Below are 11314 nucleotides of genomic sequence, written 5' to 3'. Positions count from 1 at the left end.
GTAGGTCACGTTTTCTGCTATATACAGTATCATGTTTTTATATATTATGTTCAGTTTTATATCTATATATTAATTTTACTGTTATATAACTTGATATACCGTATGATAATGTCATACGTTTCCTTTTATCATGTCATTTGTTACATTAAGTGGTTATATATCTTCCTAAATGTCACATGTTGCACAGTACATGTATGTATATTATATAATGTACATTGTATGTCATAAAAGACAGTGTTATGTCATGTAAATGTTATATTATGTTAAAGACTGTCTATAACATAAATCATGTTTTATACAATACTTAAAGTCATGTATGAATTTCCAGCTCAAGTGTGGACTGCTGTTGCACGCGAGTGTAATGACACAAGTTGCCCACCAGAGTGCACTGTGGACACATGGGACAGTAAAGGCTCATTCCGCTGATTTCAACTCGTAGACACCTCCTCGTCTCCACTTCAGAGTCAAATTAACTTTATTTTACTAAAACAAGTGAACATGAATCATCAAGTGTGACATCATCATCATTTCCTCTTCCTGTTAACACGTGAACAGTCAGGCAGCGATATGTCACCGGCAACTCACACACACACACACACACACACACACGTATGCACACATATACACACACACACACACACACCTGAGAGTCATAGTGAGGATCTGTGCGGTCGAGGAGGGAAAACAGCACACGTGTTCATCAGAGTCTGTTGTCGTGGCAACATACACACCGGCAGCATCCCGATGCTCGGTGACGAACTTTATACAAACACTGCCGCCATTTTAAAACGGCAACGTAACTTTGTCTTGTCCACAGAGTGTGATGTCGTAGGAAAATGGCCGACGTGTGAACACGATAAAAACGGCAAAATCTGAAATTGACACGATTTATGACGTTTTATTCAAAATATAATTGTTTTTATCGCGGCATAATTGTTTTTTTCTTCATGTGACATGTTACAGCGGACGTCTCTCCTGCGCTGGCATGGACTGGGCACTAGGTGATGCTGCGGGTGTTGCTGCTGTTGAAGTGTGTTGGCTCAGCCTCAGGAGACCTCGATGACCTCCATGCTGCCGGAGAAGCTCGACTGACTGCCGACCTTCCCAAGCTCCTCCCTCGATCGACTGTCCGTCATCCCGTCTCCGAACTCCATCTGACAGCTCCGCCGCTTCAGCTGCTTCTCGAAGCTGCTCTCCTCGTGCCAGCTCCTCCTCGAGTCGCAGCGGTCCCCCGTCCTCTGCCGGGTGCTGCGGCGACGCACTGCCTCCAGGCCGTGGCTGCAGCTGTACGCCGTGAAGCCGCCGCCCCCACTCAAGATGGAGGTGGAGTAGAAGCGCGTGGAGTCGGAGGAGAGGTACCAGCCTCCGGCAAGTGAGGACGTGGAGACGGCGACGGGGCCCAGCAGAATGTCCGAATGCCAGCCTTTCAGGGCGCCGCCTCCGGGTCCGGCGAGGTGCTGCTGGCTGCGTGAGAGGCCTAACAGGAAGCTGGTGGCGTTCTCCGTGCTGCCGCTGCGGTGCAGCTGCTGGGAACAGTTCGGAGCTGCGGGTTGAGGTTTGGTGAAGCTGCTCGGCGGCTGCGGCGACGGCGCGTTTGCTTCCTCCTTGTCGGGGCTCTGTTCCGGAGTCGACTGCTCCGAGACCTCCTCCACCGGTGAGAACTGGCACGGTTTACTCGTCGGCTCTTTAAACGCCGAGGGTTTGTAAAAGTCAGCAGAGTCACCTGACCCGCCGTTAGGCGCAAACGCTCGGTGAGAGGGCGTCCCGCCCGCCTCCCCGAACGACTTAATGTCCAGAGAGAAAGAGCGTTTGAGCCGTGCATTGTCCTCGGGTCCGTCAGTGAGCTGCAGGCTGCCCAGAGCCTGCGGCAGCACGCGCTCATCGGGGGCGTCGGCTAAAATGCACGGCAGCGTGAGCGGCTCTAGCATGCTAACGCCAAAGCCCATGGTGGCCTCCAGACAGGGCGGTGGCTCCAGGTCCTCGGGTAGAGAAGGTCCCTCAACGCCAGGCGACACAAGCTTCTTGTCTGGACTCTTGATCTTCTTCTCAAAGTCAAGCAGCTGACCCAGGAAGTTGAAGTTTGGCGAGATGGTCGGACGCTTCTCCTTCACAAACCTGACAGGAAGAAGAACAGAGGAGACCGTTCATTAGCGCTCATCACTGCGAGCGTCTGTAACAAGCAGCGACACAGATTAATTAGAGGTTTAACAAAGCTCGGTCTCATTAGGACGGAGCGTCCGCATTGTTCCGAGGAATGTGCTCCGTCTGACTTCAAACACCAAAGTCTGTCATCACCGACATGGAACATGGCTCCGCCCCCTCGCTCCTTCATGTGAACCGCTACAATGTTATCAAGCCTCGAAGACTTCACGGCATCTAGAGACCGACCTGTGACGTCCTTTCTAACGAGGTGAGCAGGAGGTCACATGACACCTCCTTAGCATTTCAAATCCGAAACAAACAGGAAGTAGTCGTGTGTCGTGATGGTGTGGAGTCTGACTGACCTGTAGGCCTCGTCCAGCGTCATGTCCATCCTCTTCATGATGTAGGCGATGGCGATGGTGGCTGAGCGGGAAATCCCGGCGAGACAGTGAACTAGGACGCGAGCGTTGGACGCTTTGGCCTTTTCTGTAACAGAGAGGTGGAGACTGAGCACCAGAGCCATGTCGGCGAATCACATGGCGCTTGTTTGTTTGTCTGTGTGTCTGACCTATGAACTCCACAGATCTGTCGAGCCAGGGCAGGATCTTCTCACAGAACGAGTCGTTGACGGGAACACGCAGGAAGTGCGATTCGGGGATGAAGTCGGGTTTGGGGCAGGTGTTGCTGGCGTTCAGGACGTAGACGATGTCGTTCTGCTGCATCAGCTCCTGAAAACGTTCACAGGAAGAATCCAACTTTTAACATTTAGGTCCACGAACGCTCATGTCTGTCACACCGCGTCCTGGGCGTGCGTACCTTGTTGAGCACGTCTCTCTGACAGCCCAGGTACAGGTGCGGCAGGATGCGTGTCGGTCCCATGTTGGCGACGGGGAGACACGGCTGAGACATGCAGGAGGGAACCAGAGTGGACTTTCCCTCACAGAGACCCGGGAACAGGTGAGAGAACTCGGAGAAGCCACCTGAGGGACAAGGACACGGGAGTTTAGACGGTTAGAGACATCCGAGACGATGTCAGAGACATGTGAGCCATCAGATCTGAGACAGACAGTTAATGTGAGACAAGATCAAAAGACAAGAATCTACCTGGAGGACAAGGTGACAGACAGATAAAAGGTCAACGAGCAAGACGAGATTATGGTTAAGGTAAATTTTACTAATCCCTTTGAGTTAATCTGTCCAGATTGAACACAGGTTTAAATGTTGGGAGGAAAAGCCACACAAACACGGATAAAAACATGTAAACTCAACACAGAAAGGACCTGAGAAGGACCAAAAAACATTAACCACAGGAAGGGTGGACATTTTGGGGAAGTGAGGACAATCTGTCTGAACTCTAAAGGGTTATATTCTAGGTTAAGACCTGGTTTTAGGGTTAGAGTTAAAGTGTGCGTTTGCGTGTGTATGTGTGTTCAGTTATTCCACAGACGCTCTGTCCTCTCCTCGTTGCCAGGCAACAGTACTGCAAGCTAATGATCTGCGACGTCTGTCGGCGCACTCCCAGCATGCACTGGGAGGCAAGCATATTCTGTCCCATATCGCTGAATCATAGAAACTTAAGGTTTGTTTTTATTTTCTTGTTAAAGTCGGAGGAAAAATAAATAATGTGAAAATAAACTGGCGTGACACTGAACGCACCAGATGTGTGTGGACTTATGCGATGTTGTTGTTGAGATAAACATTATTTAAATTAATCTTTTTACGTTCCAAAGAAAACCATACAGCCTCAGTCTTTAGATTTATTTAAATATGTTTTTCATTTGAAAGAAAAACAATAAATAGAGTTAAATCTCTGTGCCTCTGAGAGTCTCTGCCTCCTGCTGAGTTCAACAGAACATTTTCTGCCGTCTGTAATGACTCCGGCGTCTCTGCCGATGACGCAGTGGCCTTGTGTAACCGTTTGATCGTCTCTTTTTTGGAAGCTCGTCGTGGATGTTTTTTGGATTTCGTTTAGATGCGAGGGTGGAGTCAGCAGAGCAGCATGACATCATGGTTACACAGCGTAACCCTCTGTGGAGAGAGAGAGGACGGCGACGTCTCTGAAGAGGAACTGAGACTCCTCTAACTGTACCTTTAATGTTCAAGAGGCCCAGCATGGTCTTAACCTTTGACCTCTGGCCACCAGAGTTCAGGTCAACATTTTTGCATAAAATCCGAGATTAATTTGAGGCGTTCTTGAGAATATTTGACAGACGAGATAAAACCTCCGGCCACTGGGTGTCGCCAGCGCAGCGTGATAAAAGGCCTCACCTGACAGCAGGTGCACGGAGGGAAAACTTCTCTCCAGTTTCCCCAACAGGACGCTGAGGAACGACTCAGATCCGAGCGTCGCCGGGTCAGAGGAAGTCTGATCGTACACTACGACCTCTTGATCGCCCTGCAGCTCCAGCTACAGAGAGAGACAGAGAGACAGAGAGATGAGATCAAGATGGCGGCAGTTTTAAAAGTATATTTGAACCTGAGGGTGGGAGGTGTGGAGGGCGGGGCCTACCTTCTTCTTGGCCGAGTGCTGCAGCAGCTCGGCGATCTGCACCTTGTCCTGCTGCAGCCTCCTCTTCATCAGCTTGGAGCAGTTGACGTTCACGGCCTCCAGGATGTGCGACACGTTGTAGTCGACGAACGGCCGGCTGTCGATCAGCACCACGCGGTCCAGCCCGCCCTCCAGCAGCGCCACCAGAGCCTCCGCGCCGATGGCTCGCACGGCTGCACCGGGCATCGCCATCGCGCACCTGGACCGGGACCCCGGCAGCTCGGACATGTCAGAATACCCCTCCCACCCACCCCACCCCCCGCCCTCCCTGCTGGTAGTGCCCCTCCCCCTCCTGGGTGTCCCGAGCCAGCGGTCCGGCGCAGTGACGCAGCCTGGCGAGGAACCTCAGAGAATGAAGAGCTCCATTGTGTCGGGCCGGTATGATGTCATCCTGATGGCGCTTGGCAGAGAGAGAGAAAGAGAGAGAGAGAGAGAGAGGCCTCACTGCCCCACTAACTATCTGTGTGTGTGTGTGTGTGTGTGTGTGTGAACGCTGATGGAAGTGTGTGTTCCTGTTATGTGCGTGTTTTGAGGGGGCGGGGCTTCATTCACACCACAGCCGGCGGGAAACAAAAGCCGTCTTTTCTCCTGGACTGAGGACTGATGACATCACTGCGCGGCTCAAACCTGGTCTTCATGCTCAAGTGGATTCAAAGACTGAAAAAAAAAAAAGAAAAAGAAAGGAAGTTTGGTTCAGTTTTGTAATGAATCATTTTAACAGGCAATTAAACTGCTGCTGATACGCACAGAAGAACTTAAGAGCTATCTTATGGCTAAGTGTTAACAGTTTTCGGCAAACTTAACTTGGTTAATCTTTCTTGGTTAAACTTCTACCCTGACCTTTAGCTATTTTATCTTTTTTATAACTAACATTTAGATACTGTAAAGTTAGATAACTATTTTGGGGAGAATTTTTTTGGCCATTTTCAACTAGCTTATCAGTCTTTTGGTTAACTTTTAGCAACTCTTCTGCTAACTTTTATCCATTATAGGATGATTTGTCTATTTTTGAAAAACTTAAAAAAGTTGTAGATCTCTTATGGTTAACTTTAAGATACTGTAAAGTTAGATTACTATTTCGGGATTTATTGATTTATTTTTTGCTATTTTTTACTAGCTAATCTTTCTTTCGCTAACGTTTAACCACTTTATGGATGATTTGACTATAACTGACAAAGTTTTATCCGTATTTTATAAATTTTAATTAACAAATAGCCTTCTTGTGGCCAACTTTAGGCTAAGGCTTAGCCATGTTTTACTTAGCCTTTAGCTATGATTTCATTACCTTTTTGACTCACTTCCTATCCATTGCTGCCAATGCTAACCACCTCTTTGAGGACATCTGTTTCTCGTAAAACTAGGAGACACATGTCACTGAACAAATTCAGTAGATAAAAGTGATTTAAATTAAGTGTTTCGCTGATGGCAGCTTTGGAGACGAACATTTGTGAGCAGCACAGGAATAATAATATTTTTTTTATATTCAGGACAACGTTATGCTGCCGTATGAATATTTTGTCTCACACCTATGACTCGTCAGCTGATAAATAAATCTCAGTTGTTTCTGCTTCTCTCTCTCTCTCTCTCTCTCTCTCTCTCTAGGGGTTTCTAAGCCGGATGCCAGTCCTGACACGACCCTCACCATTTATCCAGGCTTGTATGGGAACCTAGTGGCTAGAGTACTCATGGACCCAGTCAATGGGGAGCAATGGGGATCAATGGGGATTGGGCACCTTGCTTAGAGGTACCCCAGCCTTTTGACCAGACAGGATTTGAGCCGGCAACCCTTTCAGTTACAAGCCAAATTCCCTTTCCACTCGGCCAAGAGTCAAACCGTTGCTTCACATACCAAAAAAAAAACCGGGAGCCTGACACGACCCTCACCATTTATCCAGGCTTGTATGGGAACCTAGTGGCTAGAGTACTCATGGACCCAGTCAATGGGGAGCAATGGGGATTGGGCACCTTGCTTAGAGGTACCCCAGCCTTTTGACCAGACAGGATTTGAGCCGGCAACCCTTTCAGTTACAAGCCAAATTCCCTTTCCACTCGGCCAAGAGTCAAACCGTTGCTTCACATACCAAAAAAAAAACCGGGAGCAGAGAAAATGGAACGGCATCAATGATGATAAAATGAGTCTGGTCCTGACGCGTCTCCAGAGCTTTTTAACTTCCTGTTAACACATGTACGTACACACACACACACACACTGACTCACAGGTCTACAGCAGGAATTTCCCTGATGTCGTACAAACCTACAGTTAGAGACGACTGAAGATGAAGAAAATCCCCAGACACATCACACCTCATAAAAAAGATTGAATTCCTGTTGAATTTTCAAACCCATTTATTCATGTAGTCACCATGATGATGATGATGATGATGATGATAACTGCTCTCAGACCTCCACTGAAGTCGGGACACGTCACTGAGAATTGTCTGGACGAGCTGTCGGTGCGGACGCAACGGTCTCTGCAGACATTTTCCAGAGCTTCCCTCATCAGCTCCCTGGTCAGACCTCTGGGTAATGTCGCAGTGTGAGCTCATGTGAGAAAACGCAGCGGGAAAAGCTCCAGATAATTCACAGTGAGCCACTTTGGCCAGTTTCCTGCCACCTGCGGCTCAGACCAAGCTCCGCCTCCCCCTCCCACCTCACCTGAATGTTCCACACGTTCTCCTGAGATAAAAACCTTCAATTTGTACGATCTTTAGCAGAGATAAGAGTGAAACCACGTGAAAATTACGAGTAAAACATGAACGAGCAGGGACGCAGGTCGTCACGTAAATTAACACCTGTCATTTTTAAATTCAAATGTTACCGCTGTAAAATGTTCAACGTTCAATTCAACGTCCGCCGTCGTCTGTTCCTGAAGAAAACCGTTTGTGTCTTTCCTTGAATTTGCGACATTCTCCATTAAAAATTGTCCCTGCTGTTGTTAATGAACACATCTGACCCAGAAAATGTCCTGCTACATTCTTCACCATCACATGGCATCAAACACACACGCACACGCGACAGGTAAAACCAGATTGAGGGGGTGGAGTCAAACTGACCTCAAAAATGTTTCCTGCCCTCAACTAATTAAAAATAAGATCAACAAGGAAATGAAATAAGATTTTGAAAACACTTTTACAAGTTAAAGTTATCAAAGAATTAACTCTTAAAACAAGATTTCTCTTTGTTATGACTATTTAGTGACACATTAGTTTTAATTCATTTTAAATAAAAAGTTTGTTTAAAGTGATATTATGGGATTTAAATGACATTAAATGACAAAAGGTGTTTTTAAAGTGGCATGATTGAAAAAACGTTTTTTTCCAATGAGGTTTGGTCTTGAACAAGTGAGACTATTTTAACTTTAAGGTCAGCTGATAAAGTTATTTTACAATACAAAAGTGTGCATATAATTAAAATGATTTTTCGTGACAGATGTTACAGAAACATCGCAAGAGCACAGCGTCTCCTTGATAAAAAAATCAGTACTTCAGTCACATAATGATAAAATATATAAATAAATAACAACAAGCACGTCAGGAAGATGAAAATAAAAGTGCAGTACACTTGGTGCTTAAGGGCAGTTATGTTAATCACAGTGTCACAAAAAGTTGATGAAGTGTTTATATGCACTTCCTCCTTTAAAACGTGCTTCCCCCCCCTCCCCAATGAGGTTTGGAACAGGGGATTTTAAAAAAACAAAAAACGTCCGCAATATGTTTTTTTTTAAAGTAGTATTTAATTGAATAAATATATTATTAATAACTGCATTTAAAGATAAATCACATCTGGTGTGTTATGGTACTAAAGGAACCTAAAATGTGCAGGTTTTTTAAAAAAATGAAGTTTGGTAATGATCTCTGAGTAATTAAATACATGTAGTTTTACTATCACTTTTAGCAGTATTCATTGTTAAAGGCGGGTTGTGTGTTAAAGGCGTGATGAAAAGTAAATAAAGAATGCAGCTAAAATGTGCCGTTTTGTTCACTGAGGTTTGGTGTTTAATGCAGGGGATTGTTTGCTTTAAACTTTAATGTCAGCAGGTAAAACAGTAGTTAAAAAAGTATTTTAATATGAATACATGTTTTAATACAGAGAACAATGTTTATATATAAAGACAGAGGTGTGATAAAGGAAAGTAAGTATAAAGGAAGTATGAAAAGTGAAAGAGTTTACTGCTCCTTATCTAAATTGTGCTATATTTTTCAATGAGGTTTGGCATTGGTTAGAGGAGATTGTTTCATTAAATGCAGTGTTTAACGTTAATAGCAGCTGGTAAAAGGTTGTGTAAATACTATTATATAACACACGGTGTGTATTATTATGAACGGTGTTCACATTTTTAAAAGTGGTCGCGTGTTTAAGGTGGTGCGACAAGTAAATGTTTGAATGCTTCAACTTCTAAAATGCGCTGTTTTCCCAATGAGCTTTGGTATTGGTTACAGGCGATAATTTCGTTAAAAGAAGTTTTAAACGTTAATGTCAGCTGATACAAGGTTGTGTAAATAGTGTTATATAACACAATGGTGTATATTATTATGAGCAGTGTTCCAAAATGTTAAACTGGTGGGGTGTTTAAGGTGGTACGACAAGTAAATGTATGAATATTTCCACTTCTAAAATACGCTGTTTTTTCAATGAGGTTTGGTATTGGCGACTTATTTTTACTTTTACGGTCGGCTGATGAATAGCCGTGGATCAAGTCTGGTTTAATGGTTTTCGACATTTTCGGACATTACGTGAACATTTCTTCGTACGTTCACTCGCCGCTCAGTTGGAGACCGACTGTCCGACTGTCTCTAAAACCCGACGGTTCGCGGTCACACTCGGTTCAAACTCGAGGACTCGGTTCAAACTTTAGGCCCCGTTAACGGAACTCCAGCAGCTGCCGCGGCTCATTTACGCTTTTTTTTTTAACCAGCAGACATGACGGTAAACTCACCGTTAAAACTCGACGTCAGAGTCCGAACGCCACCGGAACCGTCCGGCCTGGTTCGGGGCGATTCGGCGGTGGTCCGCGCCGTGACGACCCGGTGAAGACGAGGCTTTTCACGGGATAGAAAGAAGAAAGTTGAGGTGAAGAGACGAAGCTTCGGTCCTCGCGCTGCCATAAGAGATGAGGTCACTGCGTTAAAAATACAGCGATGTCGTCATCGCAGCTCCAGTCAAACGTGAACTCAACAGGCTGCTTAAAGGCGCAGTGACGTCCACACTGAGCCGACACAAAAAAACAACATGGCTGACCGTCAAATTTAAAGGGATAGTTCAGGGTTTCATGAAGTGGGGTTGTGTGAAAACCGCCCACTCTCCCACACCAAAGTCCGTAGAGAAAATCAGTGATTTTAGGTAGTGGGGAAACATGAGCTGCTGGTCTACTGCCGCCTCAAGTGATCAGTTTGTGTCACTGAGTTAAATGTAAATGAAGCATTTTAAACACTAAAGTCACAAAATAAGACATTTAAACTTACTCGTGAAGACAGAAGGGGATCAACGACTCCTGTGTGCTGTGATGTAAAAGTGACGCTTTTCTCAATGGGATTTGGAAATGGTGTACAAACGTCCAGCAATTTCCAGATAAAAAAAGGCTATGTGACTGCAAGAAAATTAAGTACATATATTATTAAGATACAAAATGTGGTCATTGTCACTGTGTTTACATGTGAGCGCCCCCTCTTGGTGTCATTGTCTTGTACTTTGGAAAGTGACATGCTTTTTTTTTGCTAACATTTTCCGTGGTAGAGGACATGGAATTTCTTTTTTCAAATTTAAGTTGTGAAAAATAAAGTTAGTGTATTGTAATTTTAGTCATGTATTTACATACATTTCTATATGATTCAGGCATTATTTTTAAGATTTAAAAGCCTGGATTACATATGGATTATGTGAACAAATATGCAATCTTCATGGATTTTTGGAGGGTACAAATCAGGGTTTAATGGTGAGCAGCTCGAGGACAAAAGGCTGTGATGAAGGAGAAGTTTTTCATACTGGGGCAATTAGCACGCATGGTTAACCCGCAGTGATCAAAGCTCAGTGAAGTGCAGGACGAGTGCTTTCTGCTGCTCTAGTTTAGTCTTCGTTGACAATGTGTTCCAGTTCATTAAAATTGCTTTTTAAATTCAAATTTTGTGTTTTGTTTTAATTGTTCAAATGAATGAAAATCTAAGTCAATTTTTCTCGATGATGTATTACATCATACAATAAGTGTAAGATATAAAAACAGCAAATTAATTGAAGGTAGACTATTGAAAATAGAAGATGAAGTCACCATTTTTATATTACTGAAGTAAAAGTCTTAAAGTATATTATATTTACTGCACTTAAGTATCAAACGTAATTTCCTAACATGAAATGTACTTAAGTTTTAAAAAGTATTAAAAAAGTGAGCCTCAGTTGGGCTAGTTGTCTCTCAACTGAACGGTCGTGGTTCAATTTTTGACTCTGCTCGTCTCCATGTGTCCTTAAAAGAGTAAAAGTTGAACTTACAGTACAAAATGTCCTCTGTGTACATTTAATATATTATGTATTTTATTTTGTAATCACGTAAAGTTCACTGCGCTTCCTAATTTTCACGGTTAATTTCCATGTTGACCGTCATTTTGTCTTTGTCAATAAAGTTTTGTTGAAGGG

At 44.4% G+C, this 11314-nt stretch overlaps 1 protein-coding gene across 1 annotated transcript; it reads right to left on the bottom strand.

The window, feature by feature from the left end:
- Positions 1-457: 457 nt before the first annotated feature.
- On the bottom strand, positions 458-4946 carry dusp16 (dual specificity phosphatase 16). The gene is made up of 6 exons (XM_044022228.1): positions 4652-4946; positions 4411-4549; positions 2959-3122; positions 2711-2870; positions 2505-2628; positions 458-2115 (listed from the first exon to the last, which is right to left on the bottom strand). The coding sequence occupies exons 1-6, from the start codon at positions 4916-4918 to the stop codon at positions 1047-1049; spliced, it is 1923 nt and encodes a 640-aa protein (XP_043878163.1). The 5' UTR covers positions 4919-4946; the 3' UTR covers positions 458-1046.
- Positions 4947-11314: the final 6368 nt, after the last annotated feature.

The sequence above is a fragment of the Solea senegalensis genome, linkage group LG3 (genome assembly GCF_019176455.1).
Source record: "Solea senegalensis isolate Sse05_10M linkage group LG3, IFAPA_SoseM_1, whole genome shotgun sequence".
In the NCBI taxonomy this organism is placed as follows: Eukaryota; Metazoa; Chordata; class Actinopteri; order Pleuronectiformes; family Soleidae; genus Solea; species Solea senegalensis.
This window is presented reverse-complemented; position numbering and strand designations above follow the sequence as displayed.